The sequence below is a fragment of the Python bivittatus genome, unplaced genomic scaffold (genome assembly GCF_059951505.1).
Source record: "Python bivittatus isolate LINGU-HERP-01145 unplaced genomic scaffold, Pbiv_v1 ctg000120_np1212, whole genome shotgun sequence".
Taxonomy (NCBI): domain Eukaryota; kingdom Metazoa; phylum Chordata; class Lepidosauria; order Squamata; family Pythonidae; genus Python; species Python bivittatus.
In genome coordinates this window covers 6,313,185-6,333,440 of record NW_028277037.1, presented here as the reverse complement: position 1 = coordinate 6,333,440, position 20,256 = coordinate 6,313,185, and the positions used below count along the sequence as shown (strand labels likewise).

The 20,256-nt window shown below is 40.2% G+C and overlaps 1 protein-coding gene across 7 annotated transcripts in view; it reads left to right on the top strand.

Moving 5' to 3' along the window:
• Nucleotides 1-20,256, top strand: part of LOC103054496 (CD36 molecule (CD36 blood group)) — a 52,613-nt gene that overhangs the window by 8,371 nt on the left and 23,986 nt on the right. For 2 of the 7 annotated variants that reach the window (XM_088134906.1, XM_088134908.1), the window contains exon 2: nucleotides 13,048-13,280. The exons of 1 other annotated variant lie outside the window; for it this stretch is intronic. In XM_088134906.1, the coding sequence (XP_087991032.1) occupies nucleotides 13,161-13,280 (120 nt within the window). In that variant the 5' untranslated portion in view covers nucleotides 13,048-13,160. Of the gene's footprint in view, nucleotides 1-345; nucleotides 578-5,860; nucleotides 6,013-8,902; nucleotides 9,093-13,047; nucleotides 13,281-20,256 lie in introns of those variants that run through there. 4 more of the 7 variants (XM_088134905.1, XM_088134910.1, XM_088134909.1 and 1 more) reach the window with 4 other exon arrangements.

The window sequence follows — 20,256 nt, the reverse complement described above, 5'->3', positions numbered from 1 at the left end:
TCATTGTATAAAAGCCTGCCTTTTTTTTTTTTTAAAGGAGCTTTTTCCTTTTTGACAGCTTTCCAGCTTTGATTCTGTTTGGATGGTGGACAGTACAGATCTTGGGATTCCTGTGGCAGTTCCCAGACAGTGTCCTTGTGTGAATATTTATCAGTTAACTGCTATCTGTAAGCAGCTTGTCTGGGAAACCTTGTTATAATGGCATGGGTAAGAATGAAGGCTGACTCATGTTAAAGGGACAACTGATAGCATGGTCCTTCCCTTTTAGCTGTGATGGCCCTTGACATACTTGTAACACAACCTCTTCCTCTTCCCCTCCCCTCACAAAAAGCAGTTGTGAATTGGAGGGGGGGAAGCAGAAGGTTAAAGCCTTCTTTGTTATAAATAGCTACTCAATATAAGTTCAGCACATATTCTGGCAATCAGCTGGGAAAAATTGAAGTAATCCACCCGTCTCATGACTTTAGGATTTATTAGGTCAGGAGAATGCACACTTCTGTTCCAGAAGTAACCCTGGATCAGAGTAACGAGCAATCTTGTTTTAAGACTGGTATAGATCTATCTTCATTTGCTAAAGGTAAGGCTCTTCTCATTTTGTATTTAGAAGTTGTCCAGAAACATTCATGGATAGATGAGCACTCAGTTATGCTAAATTGAAAGGAATTGTTCTCTTGAATGCTAAACGATCTTGATGGTTTAGAGGGCTTAGGTGGGGTTTCTCTATTTTTTTTAAAAAAGGTCCTTTTTAGAATTCTGCCAATTGGAAAAAAAAAAAAGTTGCCTTCTGCATATTGTTTATTGCACAAATAAAGATTTTGCAAAAATTCTTTATCTGTAATATTCCATGATATTGGGATCTGTACTGAATAGCAAATGAATATTCTTTCTTGTCTGTCTTGCAACGAGGTGCTCCTAAGTCTAAATCACTTGAGTTTGGAGTCAACAATTTCATTCAAAATGTGATGACATCATGGAATTTTTTTTTCCTTTTGCAACTGACGACTTCTTGTCATTTCACTGAGAATGCAGTTGCATCTAAAATGCCAAGGCTTTAACTTATCCATAAAAGAATGAAAAATCATCCAAGGCATTTATAGATATGATTGCCTTTTGTTTCTGTCCAATGCAGTTGAGCTTCTAAAATATGGTGAAGGACAAGACAGACAGACAAAAACTTTATTTCAGTCACTGACCAATAAAAATGCATTCTATACAACAAACAGAATAAAATGATCCCCTAACATCAATAACTGTTAGCAACCATTTGTGGGTGAAGCTTACACATCATGTAGCAGAATTTTGCTACATTTAGAGGAATATGTTTATCTTGGTTGTTTAACAGATAATGCAAATAAAAATTATCAGAGTGTCCTGGAAATTTAAATAAAAGGGGGCTAATCAACTGGTGGCAAATATCTCTGTAGAAGTGACAATATAGAAGAACATGGGATATGGTTTCTATGGCACCCTTGTCACAGGGGCAATATTGGGTTTCACATGGGATTTTCCTATACTTCCCTTTCAAAACAGCTGTGGGGAGAACACTAAATCGGGCTAGAGATAATTTGGGGATTTAGCACGATGTAAATATGAAGCTGGTTTGAGTGCTAAGAATTGGTTATTAACAATTATGAGAAAATGCAACAGTTTCTGTGCAGCCTTCTATACCTAAGATCCTTTGTCTTAACATTGATCTAGCTTGTTCTAACTCTAAGGTTAAAATGGCATCACTGGAGAAACCAGAAAGAGTCAGTTTCTTTTGAATGGCTACTTCCCAAGAGGATTTGAAGCCAATATTAGATCGGTCAGTCCACTGGGGTTGTGATGTAATTTTAACCAGTAGGTAAAGATATTTATCCAGAGGCTGGATTCGAGTTTACTGACTCCTGCTTCCCAACAAAATACAGCATTTGGAACACAGTGCATAATCTGGAAGATGTTTCTTGGAAATTTTGTTTGTATTCTTTGTAAGGTAACCATGTTGTTAATATAGTCCCAGTTGAGCCCCGTATACCAATTGTACTCAGGCTTTAGCTGCAAACAACTTAATTGCAGCAGGGATAAACTGTGCTTCTCTGATAAAATAATAATTCTGGATAGCTGATGTAGATTTCTGTGCATTACGAGATACATAGTCCAGTTGGGCATTTCTGCTTCCTGAAGGTTGAAAAACTATCCCTAGATATCTAAATATCTTAACCTGCTCATTGGGCTGCCCACCTAAGTTCCAACTTCTCTGTTTTGGGCATTTGGAAAAAGTAAGTATCTGAGTGTTGGTGTAATTTGTTATTAGTTCCTAATAATATCAGTATTATGTAGTAATAGTAATGCGTAACTGACTTCAGAGCTCTTTTGAAGCTGATAGAAGTTAATGACAGAATTACTGCATCATCTGCATACGGTAATCCATTGACATGTCTTTGGGCTAGTTTAAGAGGATGAAAAGTAGAGCTACTTAGATGAGGGATCAAGGAGTTTATATAGTAATTGAATAAAACTGGGGCCAATACACACCCCTGTCTGACTCTCCTCCTTATGGGTATTTCCTCTGTGACATGTCCTTGATTGCTACACCTGACCTCCAGTCTTGTGTTCTTGTGTATTTTGATGAGCTGCAGGAGTAGACATTTGTCAGTTGTGGTATTTTTTAATTTATGCCACAGTTTGGTTCTAGGTACTGTGTTGAAAGTTGACCTAAAGTCAATAAATGCTGCTTACGGGGATTGTCCTGATTTGTGGGGGTACTTTTCTACTACATGTTGCAGCACCAAAGCATGGTCTAACGTTGATCGACCTGCTCTAAATCCAGCCTGGTCATTCATCAGAATGTCTTCAGATTCATGCCAATCAATTAGTTTCTCCTGTAGATGTTTAGCATACATTTTGCTTATCTGACTTAACAAACTGATTGGGCAATAGTCTGCTGGATCATCTCTCTTGCCCTCCTTATATATTGGTATTATAATAGCCAAGCCCCAGTCTTCTGGTATCATGGCTGAATGAACTATTGTGTGAAAAGTGAAGCTAGCACTGGGGTCCACCATTCCAAATTATTTTTTATTACTTCATGTGCTAAGAATTTTTCCGCTTGACCATACAAGGTAACAAAATGGCATTCCCTGGTATATGCGGTGAAGAACTATAAATATTGTTAGAAAAAGATGGGGCTATCAACCTCCAGAAGATGGCAGGATTTTTCACACTGGCAGTTGCTATCTAGTGTTGCCAGGATACCCTCATAGCATTCCTTTTTTTTTTTTTTTTTGACAAATTAACTGTTTATACTCTTTTTTTTTTATAATGAAGCTCAAGCTCAGATACTTTGGTCACCTAATGCAAAGAGAGGACTCTTTGGAAAAGACCCTGATGCTGGGAAAGATGGAAGGCAAAAGGAGAAGAGGACGGCAGAGGATGAGGTGGTTAGATAGCATCACTGAAGCAATGAGCATGAAACTGAGCAAACTCGGGGAGGCAGTGAAGGACAGGAAGGCCTGGCGCAATATGGATCATGGGGTCACGAAGAGTCGGACACGACTTAACGACTGAACAACAACAACAACAACTGTTTTTTCAATGTCACTAACTCAGAAATTGAACAAGAATCAGGATTCTCTTTAAGTAATTTAAAATGGCAGTTTAGAGAATTCCAAGCTTCGTGGCATTTGTGGTCAAACCAAGCATGACGTTTTCTTGGGTCATGCCTAATTGTAACAGACTGGAGTGCTATTAACAGTAATTGAAATAGTTTGGTTAAGTTACTGAAATTAGCCAGTACAATGTCATCTAACTTACCCTCCGCTATTGCTGAGCAAAGAGACTTGTCTGGTTCACTACTAGCAACCTTAGTGATTATTGCTGCTTGCTGAGATGACCATTTAGCATGAGTGGGACAAAGATCATCAGCTACTGCTGCAATGTGGCAAGAAGGTCAGAACAACCTATCAAAGATTTTCAGGCACAGAGGAACAGGAAAGTGGTCACTTACAGGTTGACTGACAATTACAAACTTAGGGAATTAAACTCTGAGAGATCCCAACATAATCTAACAGGGAAGGCTTGGTGTTAGCCCAGGGGGTATACTCACCTGGGTAATCATCACTAATAGACCCATTTAAAATGACCAAATTCAGTTTTGTAAAAGGTCAGACAAGGCAAAGCCCTCTGTAATCATTAAATATATCCTTAGAGTAGCAGCATAGAGTAGGGGGCGTTACTACAGAGGATAAGGGCTGGTAAAGAAATTTAGCAAAAAGCGATTTGTCATTTGCTCCGATTCTTGCACTAAAATTGCCAGCCAATATTAAATGTGCTGCAGGGGGTGCAGCCATTAGATCTTCCACACTGTTATCTATTTTGTCCCATACATGTCTTATCTGTGATTGTAGGCACATGGGTGGGATGTGCACATTAATCAAAAGGAATGGACTCCTATTGAATTGAAGTAGAACTGCCAATGCATACCGGTCTAATGGTTGTAAACTAGTTATTTGAACCTGTAATGAGGCACATATTAAAATACATAAACCCCCACAAAGCCTTCCATGTCCTGCACCAGGCACAGCTTCCAGTGCAATTGTCTTGAACTCTACTGCTAACAATTCACCCGCATGCCATGTTTCCTGGAAGAAAAAAAAACTATATCAAAGCTGAAGATGTATTCCAGACACGATACATCTCTACTCCTGGATTTCCACCCTGCAATATTCCAGGAAATGAAAGACCGGGGAGTGAAGTTGGTTGAACGCCACTCAGTTTGGCCAGACTTACAGCAGTTTACATTGCTGTAAATACATCTTGGGAAGCACTGGGTGGATTATATCCCGCAGCTCCTGCACGGCCAACTGCTGCGCTAAAACGGCCTGTATCAAATGTCAGAATGCCCTTTAGTGAAGCTAAGATAGAGTCCCATGAGTGCTGCTTTGCAATCTCTGTAGTTTGTGGGGCCGAGTTTGCATCTCCCGGTGGGACGTTTGAATCTTCAGTGACGCAATCCGGTTGTCTGTCTGACTGCCTGTCTTCAAGTGGTGTTGGAGTGGAACTCATGTTAGTACTGTTTTTGCAGCCTTCTGCACGGGGCACAGAGACCAAATCAATTAGTGGGGCAGCTGTCTTGTGCACTGTGTTAGTTTGCATAAGATTCTCTAACTTCTCCAGTAAGTCCTCCTGGTCACAGCCTGCCAAGGCTCCAAAGGTTTGGCTGCTACCTGTCCTCCTCTCTCTGCCTGAAATTGCTTATCCGAATAAGCTTCTCCCAAGATAGGGCTGGTTTATTATCTTTCAACCAGCAGCAGCAGCCACTCCTTGATTCTATTTAAACTGCCAGTGGTTTCTTGGTATAATGACGCAGTAAGTGGGGAGATCTGTGTCTCACAAAATACACAGCTTGGGAATATTAAGAAAGTGGTCTGCATGGGCTTCATTTTAAACAGCGTACTTGGATTATAGACTGCTTGAATGTCAGTAGAATTTGTTTACAGCCCAACTTACTAGGGAGCTACTCCATGAAATGTAAGTCAATTGCATAGTAATGACATTGAAGTAACTGGTTTAGGGAGTAACGTATTGCTTTCTTTGAGCCCCACTGCCTGCTGTTGAGTCTACTCAGGGTTTGGTTGGTTGGTTGGTTGGTTGGTTGGTTGGTGGGTCAGTGGGTCGGTCGTTCGTTCGTTCATTCATTCATTCATTCATTCATTGAATTTGTATGCCATCCATCTCCCCCAGACTCTGGACGGCTGACAGTTAGAGTAATTTACTCTATTAAGGGTAATTTGCAAATAAATCTGATTAGCTTGCAGCACTCGGTTATTTTGACTTTGATTTTCAGCCCTTCCATGTCTCAAAGGTTAAAGGACAAGGTTCTCCCCATTTTAGTGCCGAAGAATGTAAAGATAGCTTGGTGGATCACACAAAAGGCTCACCGTGTTCAACATTCTGTTCTCATGGTGGGCAGATGGATATGAAAGGAATATCTTGCTCATGTTTCCCAGTTTGATGCTGCCTTTGATGCTGAAGGTAATACATAGCTACCTTGATCAGTAGCTATTGGTAGTTTTATGCTGTATGAATTTCTTAATCTTTTTCTAAAGCCATCTAAAATAGGGGCTAATTATGACCTATTGAAACCTTCCTTTATGAAAGATCTTTGCGAGTTCCCCAAGTGTGCATTTATTTCTTTGAACATGATCCATTTCTGAATTTTTTGCTTATTTCTGAGTCAGTAATTTGTCAGTAATTCTCAAAAGTACAGTAGAACAGTGAATCTTCACTTCCCAACCACCCCATCTTTATCAATAACCTTGTTGTTAACCTTGTTGATCATTGAACAATTTTGCAACTTGGTTGGGTAATTTGAGGATAAGTCTAGACTAACTTTTTTTTATAGTGGGAGTTGCAATAACTGGCATGCCTTTTTGGAAGAAATGTATCCCTGAACTGTATCTCTGAACTGTGTTAATAATATAGTAGTTAAAAAGCTTTTGAAACCACATCCTAGAAACTGGTTGGCTTATTCAGAATGGAACCTAAAAAGAAGGGATTCTATTTTAGAGGTGTGTCCCAAAAGGTTTCTGGGATCATATTTTGAAGAAGACCCATGAAAGTGAAAGAAATAATTGGCATATCAAAGCAAGGTTTTAACCATGTCTCCGGAAAAATAAAAGTTCATTCAAGGAGAAGATGAGCGTTAGTCTATAATCAGGACTATTCAAGCAAAGGGCACTCAGACTTAAAGAAATCTACAGTTTTATGCAATTGTAGACTTATTCAGCTTCGTTGTGGACTTCTCAGATGAATACATGATGGTCTTGATAGAGAGGCAAGAGGCAGATAATATCCCCTTTCTAGGTGCCTTTTCTCAATGTGTGAATACAGCAACTGGAAATACAGGCTTCCTGTGGAGATCCAGATGTTCTACTGTTGTTCTCATTGTTCTTGACAATTGACGTTACAAGATTGGAGCTATCAGGAATTGCAGTCCAAAAACAGCAGGAGATCCACATTTGCCAGGACTGTCTTAAATCTTCTGCAGCGATAAAAGAACTACGTAGGAGGGTTTGTTTTTCCCCTTTGTTTTTGACACTCATACATGGGGAAAAAAAGAATCTTCTGAAGGAAAAGTTGCTTAACAAAAATATTCGCCTTCACAGGAATATAATTGTTGTGGCTTGTTTTGAGCTTTTTCAGCAGGTTGATAGGTACCCAGGTTGATGCAAATCGAGATTTACTTTGCATTTGCGTTGAAAGTTACTTTGAGAACCTTTTGCTCCTGGGTGATTATTACAAGAAAAAACAAACACAGTCGATTAAAATGCAGCAGGGCAAAAAATAATTGCAAAAATAACATGGTTTAGATACAGCAAAGCAGGAGAAATATGCAGAGGACTTAGAAGTTGAAACCAAACAAAGAAGAACTTTGATTGGGACTTGAAAGGTAGCAGAGTTGGCCTCTGACAGCTCCTTCTTAAAGCCCATAAGTGGGAAGTGGGGGATGCTATTGTTACTAGATCTTCTACCTGCTAGATTTCATCTATTTCAGGACTCAGGTGGGATTACTGGAGAAGAAATGCTTTTGGAACTGTGGTTCCAAACCATGAAGAGTTTTAGAGGTTAAATGGAAAACTAAGTCAGAGGCACTGAAGCTGATCCAGCATAGATGTAATATGACCATAAAATTCTCCTAGGATTTTGATAAGAAGAGTGAAGTCCTTTATTCCATGAACACATTAGCTGTTGTTGCATGTACATTTCGGCGAACCTTTGGGAAGAGGAATGGGATTCTTATGTGCTTTCATGGATCTTTTGGAATAGAATCAGATAACATGCCAGTCCAGGCCAGATAGCAGCATGGTTAATGTAGTAACCATGCACTGCGTAGCACACAGCAATAAAAGGATCAAGCTGAGAGGCTGGCTGAAAACCTAGCAGCTTCATTTAGCATGAAACTTCTTGCTTTGGAAGAAGAATCTACAGGTAGTCCTCTTTTAACAACCACAATTGGGACCAGCAACTTGGTCCTTAAGCGAAGCAGTCTCTAAATGAATCCATGCCTGTGCTTATGATCTTACTTTAGCTTTCCTTTGCTTTGCAGAACTGCGAAGGTTGTAAATGTGAGGACTGGTTGCAAGTTACTCTTTCATCACCATCATAACTGCAAACAGTTGCTAAACGAGACAGTTGCTAAGCGAGGGCTACCTGTACTGCTTGTTCTACAGTGGGAAGGGGGAGAAATCAGGTGTCATAACTGGAAATAATAATAATGATAATAATAATAACAATAATAACAACAATAATTTAAATTTATAGATGTTCTTTAAGATAAGGGGAAGAGTTCTTCCTGTTAAAAGAAGCTGGAGGAGGGTGGAGTTTGAGGGAAAAGTTGATAGTCAGAACCAGGAGATACTTAACAGTGGACCAGACAGGAAAGGAGTTGGAAAAAAGAAAAGGAAAAAGACCCCAAACTGAGCTTGACAGCTCATGAAGTTCTTTGGCCTTCTTCTAGGGTGTTTTTTCAACTTTTCAGGGTAGCCTAACAGCCGGAGGATTTCCCTGTTCAAGAACTACTTAGGGCCAACCTTGCCTAGCATTCACATTCAGGCCAGGTGAGCTGGCTGCTGCTATCTGCTGAGACAGGCTAGTGGTGATGACCTCCTTCTGCTCTTCTCAGCCAATCAAAGCTGAAGCTGCAGTCCATTGTTTTAAGAAAGGGGGAAAGCCCATATTCCTAAACAAATAGTCAACTGTCAGCTGCCTTTTGGGTGTGGAGCCAATGAGAACAGTGTAGCAGTGTTCCTTCCCCTTCTTTCTCCAATGTATGTACCAAAGGCAGTATTGAAATAGTTTGGCTGCCTTGGGTCCCCCCCCCCCCTTTTGAAATACTATTTCTAATTCTCAGCAGCTTTAGTCTGGCAGTCATGTCAGAACTACACTGTTCTGTCTTGTAACCTGACTTCTCCATGCTGCCTTAAATGATGCAATTACTCTAATTATTTTTCTGCCACTTATAAAAGAGCAAATAGTTAGGCACACCTCTGAGCTGTTTTTGGAGTACAGTCACCTTACGCTACTACTATTGCTGCCGTTCCAGCATGTTGCAAGTAAGTATCTGTACTGGTGTGTATTAAGTGCTGTTTTGTATTGGAACTAGATGGGATCTAGGATGTCCTAAATGGGAGGGTGCACAGGGAAGAAACCCTGGATTTTCATCTGTAGTAATGACCTTGCATGTGACTTTTATTGCTTACATAGGTTGTGGATTAAAATACTGCTGCCCATGTAAAATGTACTCACTCCTCACATCCAGTCAATAGATTTGCCAGATCTCTTGCTTTAAGGTTTCCAGACTTGCTTTTGAAGTAGTCATGCACAAATTCTGAAGGTGTGGTGGTCAAAGCTTCAACCCTATGTATCTTGCCCACAACTCATCCCTCATAATTCAGTATAGGGTAGTGGGTTGAATGGATGATGATTTTCTGGCTTTTATGCCCTAGCAAATGTTTCCCTGTTTACTACCATGCTGTTCAGTGTGGCACCCACAGATGTTACTTTCTTACCTCTATTGGCCATATGGGTGAACCTCCTATTGTGTTCCAGTGCTGAACACAAGTTTTTCAGGATTTGTCAATGTTCAGGAGCATCTACCTCTTCTAAGTCACTATCTGCCCCCCCTCCCCAGAAACTTAAGGATTCTATTCATATCTTTTTGCACAGAGAAGCTTCAGTTCAGAAAGTCAGTTTAGTGTAGTGGTTAAGGCACCAGGCTAGAAACTGGGAGACTGTTAAGTTGTAGTCCTATCTTAGGCACAAAGCCAGCTGGGTGACTTTGGGCCAGTCACACCCTCTCAGCCCTAGGGAGTAGGCAGTGGCAAACCACTTCTGAAATCTTATCAAGAACTAGTTCAGGCAAATGCCAGGTGTTAACACTGACTCAAAGACACTTAAAAAAAAAAAAAAAAGGCTTAAGTTCAGCCATTTTAGATTCTTACCTTATAGCCTTTAGATAGCTCCTTCAATGTACGTATTAAACAGTACATCTCTTAATTAGATCCTGAATGAGGTCTTGATTTTGTCTTATGTTTAAACAGTATCTTTAAAAAGGAACAAGCACAAGCTTTTCTGGAGCTATAGCGACCCCCGCAAAACCGAAGATGGGGATTATATGACCTGTGTCATAGCAATAAGTTGCTTCACGTAGAGTTCTTTCTTAAAACTGTACATTGGAGCTTAGAAGCAATCATGGAAATTTTTGAAGGCATGCACAGAGGCATCTGTTCTTAAGCATGATGACGTCAAAAGGACAACACATGCCTTGTTATATCATGATGGAAGCTTCTCAAGTATGTTGAGATAGAGTTTGCGTTGTTAGTTTATACCGCACAGATTGTCACCACCCTTTGCTATAGATATCTGTGGAAATGCAAGTTGGGAAGAGAAGCAACGGCCTTGCGTTTCTTCTAAAAATAACAGGTCAGCAACAGGAAACATCCAATTTTAGCCATGCACAATGCAATTTAAGTAGAAATTGTTGGAGGCCATGCATTTGAGCATTCCTGAGGGCTAGAATATGAACTTAGCAATGATTAGTGAAGTGTGTGTGTGGGGGGGGGGCGGTCATTCAGGACCTGGTGAAGAGGCAGTGGCATTAGATTTGCCCTCTGACAGAAATCTAGCAGGGCTGAAGTTTATTGAGGAGCATTTATTCAGTATTATACAGAAGTCACATACAAATGAATTTAAAAATGCTATTTTTAATCATGAGAGTGCCTGCTATCTGGGGGGAGAGAGGCTAAGTAATAAATTAAAACGGTGGAACTAGAGAAATGGAAAGAAACGCTGGACGTAATCTGTCTAGTTTTACAAATTCTGTATAAAAGTTTATATATCACCCTGCTTCAAATATCAGTCAAATGATGAACTGTCATAAAACAGAATAATCAAATACAAAAGCTACCCTGGTACACCAAAAGCCCATTGGAACAGAATAGTCTTCACAGGTTTGCAAAACCAAACAACATAAGGGGACTGCTTTCTTCAGAGAACACGTTACTTCCAATGTGGGGTTCAATGCTGAGAAGGCATGCCTCCAGAACCCATTCTTTTTACCACACGAAGGATGGGGATCATCATCAGCCCTTCATGGGATGAACACAGGTTAATTTTGATATGATCCTATAGCTAGGCATGTACCAAACCATGCAGGGCTATTAAGGTTAAAACCAGCACTTGAATTGGGCCTAGAAGCCCCCCACAAACCAATGCAGTGACTTTAGCAAGATGTAGCACTACTAAACTTACTCTTCCTCATTAGTAGCAAGGCGACTTTATTTTGAATCAATTGCCGCTTCTGCGTCATTTTCCAGGGCAACCCCATGTGAAGCATGGGGCATGAGATGGTAATAATACAAGTCCCTCGTGTAAGGACTTCTCAGTCCCCAAAGATCCAGAACTGGTGCACTGGTTGAAGTTGGGTGAAGGCCCTTCTAACCTTGACTTCTCTATGCTGTTCAGGCTGGAGTACGAGTCCAGGAGGTCCCCTGAATTGCAGACTTGGAACTAGAATCCACCCAGGCTGATCATCTACAGTCAGCAATTCTGCTTGCAGGAATTTAATCTGAGCTTGTTTTGATCCCCTTCAGACTTCACAGCTTCCAGACACACAGTGCCCCCAACTCAATTTTACCAAGTATTCAAGGACGGGTGGGTGAGGCTCCATTGGGAAAAATATGTCAGCGGGATACAGGTTGGGACACCGATGTATAGATAAGATTGCTCCTCATTCTAAATGGCTCAAAATTCAACCAGAGCAGCAAATGACTATTTGTGCCTCTTTTAGAATCTGAGCATGATCTGTGTCCCTTTCCATAGTGTTTAACCCATGACAATCAAAAGATCATCATACCAGTAGTTGCTCTAGAGGGTCATGGCAAGTTTTCCTGCTGCAGTTCAGGGGAGGACATGACCATAATCTCCTGATCTGCCACCCGAACAGAAGGTCTTATCTTCTCTTCTGTGAGGCCAAGTCTGGCAGGCTGAAGTAGACCATGTAGAAGGCATTGTTGTATTATCTCAAAGGAACACAGCAAACGTATAATCTTACAAAGTCTGATGGTTGGTAACAATAAAAAAGATTGCAACCATCCCAAGCTAAAAGTTAATGTAAATGTGGAATAGCATCCGCCAAAGTCTTATTGTACCTAACAGTGAAGTACCTGAAGTCTCAACTGCTCTTCTGCTATTTGGGTGCAAAACTCCAAACTGACATTGGTGAAGCAACCTTCAAATAACTATTTTTTGAAACAATCTTTTTAGTAGGCTGTGATGAATATGTTTTTTCAGGGGAATTTTGAAATATGCACTTAATTCATGGAAGCCACTGAAAATCTAGATGAGGAGGTTGGGGAGAGAGGGGCTTTCAAATTGAAGTTGACTTCTGGTAGCTACATGGACCAGTGCCTGCAGTTTTCTACCCAGCCTTTTTAGAAAATCTGCACCTTGGAATGTCTCTATTGGTATTAGTGAGATATTAACATTCTAGTGTAGCAATACTCAAATAATACAAGTATATGCTTCTTCTAAGGAAGAATCAAGTAACAGCAACCAAAAGCATTTGTAAATATATATTTGAAACCATGTAGACAGAACTTTGCTCAGTCTTTGCTCTTTAGTGGAGTGGGAGGTTCTTATGTTTGGCTGGAAACCAAATTTAGAAAGGGCCAAACAAAGGATGTAATTGAGCCCTTCAAGCTAAAGGTTGCAATGAATTTCCTCCCATCTGATACTCCTTGACCAAAACATGGACTTATTTCATGAAGAGAGAGACAATTCAGTCTGAAATTATTACTGACTTTTCACTTCACAAACAGTTTGCTTTGGTATTAAACTGAAACTGTTCTGTCAATTTCACTTTAGCCAGGCTTCAGTTATGTCAGCTTTGTATGTTTGCTATTCTAGGTGTTCCTGCATTTTTTTTTAAACTGCTTGTTTCTAGGAGCAATAAATGATCTTCCACAGGATTGTTTATGCTGTATTTTGTACTTCAACCTCTTTTGAAAGCGTGTTTAGGTCTCTGTGATATATATATTGAGGAAGCATCAGAGTAAGAGATCTGTAAGAGGTCAAGGAGGCAGAAGGAGCAGCTGCAAAAACCTGCAACTGTGTGAAGAAGCATGGGGTGTAATCGAAGCTGTGGCTTGCTGACTGTTGCAATCATCGGGGCGGTGTTGGCCATCCTTGGCGGTATTCTGATTCCAGTTGGAAATCACTTTGTTGAGAAGACAATAAAAAAGGTAAGAGACACCTATAATTCCTGTATTACCCCATATTTTCATCACTTTCTTCTCAACATTTGCTTATGATGTAAACCATCACTACCACTAGCACCCTATCACAATTGCCTCTAACCGTTTTTATGATTTAATCTCACTGTTGAGATGTTCTGACAAAGAACCTTCAATCTAGGCAGAACCATTTCTATAAAGAAATAGATCTTTACTGTTTTCTTGTTTTAGGTAGGTAAGCAGCCACTTACTATCAAAGTTGCTATTAGATGGTGGATGTTATCCTGTTGAATTAAGTGTTGATTTTTTATTTAGGGTTTTTCAAAAATCATTTAATTATTTTGCCTTTGTAGTTTTGGGTCTTTTGGTACACCATCCCAGGCTGCTTTACCTGAAAAGGAGTTTATGCTGATTTGAAATGATAAAATACAAAAGCTTGTTATAATGAATGTTACTTTTTAAAAAATGCATTTATTAAAATACCTGTTATCATACAAAAACATGTAATACAACCTACTCACTAGAAAATCCTAGGCAGCTTTCATTAATAGAATATATATATAAATTTAACATGCCACATCTATATTCATTGCTGTCCACTTTTGAAGACATTCCATTCTGAAGGCCTTGTGAAAAAGGATAGTATTTACACTGTTCCTGAATGACAAATAAAGGTCTTTTCTGACTTAATGTACCCAAGTCAGGGTGGTTTTGCTGAGAAGGGCATCCTGTGGACCTCCTTGATCTCATCTTTCCCAACTGGACCACATTGGATAGGCTGATAGTCCACCCCTTCCATTCTCTCATATCTTCCAGGCCCTGCTGGTCCTGGTAGAGATATGCATTTGAGTGTCATCAGCATATTGATGACACCTGACACCAAATCAATCAATGACCACCCATAGTGGCTTCATAGATGTTAAAAAGAATAGGGTAAAGGGCTGAGCCTCTGAAGTGCCCTCAAGCAGTCCTCTCCCAAAGCACTGACTGGAAACATCTGCTCAGGAAGGAACAGAACCACTTTTAAGTGTGTGTGTGTGTATGTATTACAGCTGAGAATACTGCAGGCTGTTCCCTGTTCTCTTGGCCAAAATCTAACACTAATAACACGGTAACTTTAATGTTCAGAAGCTGATAATCTTTTAAGGTATAATATTTCATGGTCAGCTCCAGCATTAATGCCATTCAAGAGCTTCATCTAAAAGAAAATTAAATTGCCTCTGATTTCATTGGTGCCCTTCTCTTGCCTCATCTGAGTTACATCACTTAGATGTTGCACGCTCATACAGTACAAGCATTTTACTTACAGTATGTGGCATACAGTATTTGCTGTTAATATGTGCTTGTTTTTCAGTGAGGCCTCTGATTTTACAAGAATACTTGTTATTGCCACACTTTCCTCTTCTTTGATAGAGCACTTTAAAAGAACCAAGCAGCTTTCTAAATTTCAAATAGCTGGAACTGTCAGACTGCAGCCTAGGATTTTTCTGAACTTTTCTTGCAATGACCATTGATAAAGTCGTCTTGAAATTAGATTCGTGACTTAAGCAGTAGCTTTCAAACTCTGGTCAACCTCAGCCAACCAGCCAACTGGGTTTCCTGAAATGTTGCCATTAAAGGAAACCCATAGGATTTCAGGAAATGCTCCCCCTTTTCCTGTTGTCTGTTAAATGTTGACAGTTTTGTGAACTCTACAAATGATCGGTGAACTCTGGAGCGGCCATTACAATATCCTAAGCAGAGATGACCGTGACTCCAAAGAAGGAGGACATGATGAAAGAGAGAATGACAGTGTTGAGGAATTATTTTTAACCACTCAATGCACCTGCAGCTAAAAGAACCATAACAATAAAGAATAATGTGTGGTATGAACTCACTAAATCTTTACAAATTTTGTTCCTCTGATGCACATTTTCTTATCTTGTAGGTTTTCTTTTTCCTTTTCCTCCCTTTGTTAATTATACACAAGCACTTGTGGGATATTTTGCTTTTTTTACTAGCAGGTCAAAGCACTCTCAGCAACATTTTTAACATTTGCACCCAGCCAGCTTCTGGGTTTGGCTTTCTGTTTTATTTTGTCCTCTTTTTACTATTCATTTTGCCTCCCCATCATACAGACTCCTTGGACACCAGCCAAGTTATGTCTTGTGTATTCTCATGTGTCCAAATCCCATCCCACTAGAAGGGTCAGGCTACCATATTTGGGTTGCAGAAATCCAGAGGGCCTCCAGCTGGAGGAAAAACATGCAGAAAGCATTAATTCTTTATTGTCCCTTAGTGGTCCTCTGGATTTTTGCAGTCCACGAATGATGGCCCAAAGGAAGGACAGAGGAGACAAAAACAAGGCAGGCAAATGGTGAATCTGCCAGAGGGTAGAGGTGAAAAGGGCATGCTGTCCAGATATAATGCTAGGTGGGGATGACCTTGGGAGATGGGGAAAAGCCACAGCCAGGGGAATGGTTGGAGAAGAGGTAGCTTAACCCACAAAAGGAATGTGGGCATGGCAAATGTCTCAGAAGGGACCTTCTTTACATTAGCAGAGTTCTGGACTTTTGTCCATCTTGCTATTTTGAATGTTTGGTGGGCATACAGATTTCTCTGCAAGCAATGTGTTTATAGAAAGCCTTGTGCAAGATCAAAGAGTTGAAAAAGACAGTTTTCAATTATTCCATCTATACCTGGACATTTCTGGGTTTAGTGTAAGCAGGATGTAGGGGTTGGAGACTGTCCTTGGCAAGTCTGCATTAGAACTGTGTATGACTAAATTGGCATTCTGTAGCTTTCTACTGCTGTTTCTAATCTGAAGGACCTCTTCTTCTTCAGAATTTATTAATTGCTTTTTTCCCTATAACTTAGTTTGTTTCTTGTCTGTCTATGGCTGAATCTGCTCTCTCTCCCCTCCTTGCTGTCTATCTCCTTGACATCAGAAATTCTCATCTCCTTGGTATGTCATCAAAACTGCTTGATCAGCTTCATCTGTTTCTTCTTCCTCTTCTTCCTTTCCCTTTTCGAGAGCATGCTCTGTGCTCTCAAAAGGATGAGACACTCAAATGTGTACAAAAGGCAGACTGGTTGACTTCTGTGGAATATCAGTTGATCCTGGGAGCACCAATATGCCTGAAAACCTTTTGGCTCAGTGTCAGAAGACTGTATTCAAAAAGTGAATTCATCAGCCATTTTGCTGTTGCATCAGCCAGTCCTGCATGCTAACTTTCCAGTAAAAGAAAAGCTGGAACAAGTCTTTCTTTGCATATTACTCACAACTCTGATAACAAACTGTTAATGAGCAAATCCCTAACTTAGACATGAAGCAATCAGGAAATTTTCCTTAGAGAACTCAGGCAGAAGTCCTTAGGCAAGTGTTTCTCAACGTTGGCAACTTGAAGATGTGTGGACTTCCACTCCCAGAATTCACAGGTCTACTTAAAGCTGGGGTTCCAGGGGTAAAATCCTGAAACACAGACTGATCAGATCCCCTGCAGTATGCTGTGGTCAATGTCCTAAAGTTGTTATTTAATGGTTATTTCCACATGCAGACCTTACAAGGCATGCTCTTACAGTAAACTCCCATCAAACACACACACAAGCCATGGGTTCACACATGACGCCACCAAACTGGAAGAAAAGAGGCCAACCCAGAGAAAATGTAGCATATTACATCTGCCCCTCACAAGGTGTGCACTAAAGTGAGTAAGGCTGTGCACATGTTAGCGTGGGATTATATTGATGCTTAAGTTTAGAAATTGGCTATGTTGTCTCAAAACTTGCTAATGCTACATTGTACACTATATCCTCATTTTACTTTCTTGGAGTACCTATGATTCTTATTGTGAAGTTTTCATGAAAAAGAAGTAAAATTATTTTGACTCTCCCATGAACTTTGTCTCATGACTGTTTCTCAGTATGGGCATTAACTACCCCATACATTGAAGCAAATACACCAAAACACAACAGATAAGCTACTGTTCTGAAGCATATTGTCTGCTATGTGATTTATTCTTGGGGTATCCTGGTCCTCAGTAATCACTCCAACTGTATTACTACTGTTAAATCTTAACTGACATCAGAGAGCTATAGACCCATTAATCGTCCTATCATCAGAGTGCTTTTAGATGTCCCAGACTCCCATCACTGGATGGCAGGTGAAAAAAACAACTTCCAAACTATTTAAAAGCCTATATGCCCCGTGTAATGGTATGTAAGAATGATCTTGGGAGACAGGAGGAAGAGCCGCAGATAGATAGGACAACCATCATGTAAAGGGTATCTCAATCCACAGAAGGAAGGGGTGGGCTGGGGTTGGGAAGCATTTCAGAAGGGACCCTCCGTAGTTTTCGGGAGATTAAAGGAAAGGACGGGAGAAATACTTTCAGACTTTACTGCTTCTGTTCATGTAACAGAGCTTGTCTTTATTGTTGTGCTTCTTATCTAGACTAGCCCCTAAAGGCAAACACCCTGGCACTGAAGCTGTGCACCATTCTTTTGTTAACATATGATTGCTTAAATTTATGAAATGCTTGAAACTGAGCCAAGCCATGTATTTCCAAGCAGGCCTTTCCTAAGGTTTATGCAACATCCTCTGTCAGTTTTCCCATTCTCAGAATTTAGGGTTTAATTTTCGCAGGCCTGGTCCTGTTGCCCCTTTCTGTGACCACATCCTCCCCTGAATTATTAAACATGTCTTTTATCATCCATAATACAGCCTTTTCCTGTGTGCTTCTCTTTATTAATTGCTTCCATGCACTAGGATAAATCTTTTCCCCTCTCTTTTAAATTCTCTACACTATCTGTTCTTAAATTTTCCTTTTTTCTCATCTTATAGCAAGAACTACTTAAACGTTAGAAGTGAAGCAGTATTAGCAATTGATCATGAAAAATATTAACAATAACAATAATAACCACCCCTTGGATAGTCCCATCAACCCTTCGGGGTCAATATTGACCACTTTGGGGACCCTGATATTGAGAATCATCAGGAAACCCTCACACGTTGGGTTAAGATAGCTTGCAGCTGAAAGAAGTAACACCATTCATTCTCAGCATTTTCTCCATCTTTCAGTGTTGTTTCCTCCACTCAACACATAGAACCAAAATGGCAGTTTTGTTCTTGGGCTCCTGAACAGTCATTCAATCAACCTTCTATTTTCATCCTGCCTAAGGAGCTAAAGAATGGGGTACAAGGATCACGTCTCATTTTACTCCTACAGGAACAACCCTGTGAAGTAGCCTGGCTTGAGAGAAAGTAATCCATCCAGTGAGCATTATGGTTGAGTAATGTCTTGAATCTTAGTTTCCCTAGGCCTAGTCTAACACTTCAACTACTAAACCATTCAGGCTGTAACCATTACACCACACCATTTTGGATGGTCTTGCTTGTTTGGAAATGTTTCCAATGGTCCTAGGTATGAGGAAGGAGAACAGTGTCTGAAAGCATTATGGCTACTGTATGACTGTCTTCCTCAGCTGGATACTATTCCATTTTAGGTGTTAGATTTATATTACATCTTTACTTCTGGAATTCAAGGTGGCTTAGGTGTATGCCCACAACAAACCTGTGGGGTAGGATGGGCTGGGAATGACTGGCCCAAAGTCATCCAGTGAGTTTCCATGGCTAAGGGTGGGCTAGAACCTGGTCTCCCCTGTCCTGGTCCAACACTTTCACTCCTACAGAAAACTAAGCCCTTGAGTCCAATGCCTCACATTTGTACTTCAGATTCCTTGTGCATCTCCTATTCTGCTGTCCTCTCACCTCTAAGTTGCCTTAGATTTCTTTTTCATCTCTGCCTTCCTTCTTCTGTACCAGACTTTCTTAATGCTCTATTTTGCTGTCATTTCTTTCCCCATTCTGTCTTTGGATTACCTGTTCTTTGTGCATGGTTGCAGTCTGCTTGATTGGTGTTTCAGATTTTCTTCTCCAGAGGTACTCCCTTTTGCAGTTTTGAAGACCTTTCCTGATACTTCTGCTCTGTTATTGCCTTGGTTTGGTTGAAAATCTTGGAACAGTCTTTGGCCTCAACCTTGGCTTCGATTGACCTCCTAAAGCACTGCTTGCCTTCATCCTTGTTCTTCAATTCTGGTCAACCAGGCCTTAACCATATGCATTCTGGACACTTTCTCTTCTGAGAATTTGCAGGACTTGCAAACCAATGCATATGGCTGTATGCTGTCCAGAGTCACCCTGTGTGAGATGGGCGGCTATATAAATATGATGAATAAATAAATAATTTATTGTCCCTAGCCAGCACATGGGATACATCAGGTTGGTAAAAATTCCAATCTAGCAGTTGTTCTGGAGCAATTTCTGAAGGCAGGGTTCTGGAGCAATTTCTAGTGGACAAAAGTTAATGGATAAAAACCTATCTGTATTGTTAACATGGTGGGATATAATATCAGGAAAATCAGAAGTACCCATGTTTCCAGAATTTTGAATGTGGGGCTGTATGATAAAGTTTTCACTTGACATTTTATGGATGCTTCCATTGGTAGTGTCATTAATGAGCCTCATTTCTGGAGGCTGATGTACAAAACAAATTTAGATATTTTTCAGGAATAGGGGGGGAAAAAGCATTGGGTGTAAGGGGCATAAAGATAAGATTGACCAATCTTGGTTTTTGTTCTTGACAAATTGATGATAATTAGGAGTTCTTTCATAGATCTTCAGTGGCTTTTCCCAGACCTTTTTGCATTTTGCATGGCCTTGCTTAATGTGGATATCTGGAGAACATGAAAGCTTGTACACTCTGTGGTGGTAGCATTTTGGCTATACCTGATCACATGAATTGTTTCATTATGGATTTTTTATTTCCAGAATGGAAACTCAAAATTCTAAGCCTTTATGTTTAAAATACTTCAGAGTTTTTCTAACAGCCCTAGCTGTATCAATGTTTCACAGTTATGGCGGGGGGGGGGGGAGTTTCAGAAGTATGAGAAAATGAGTTTATCATTATCTTCAGTTCTTCCATCTCCTTTACACTGAGAAGTTAGC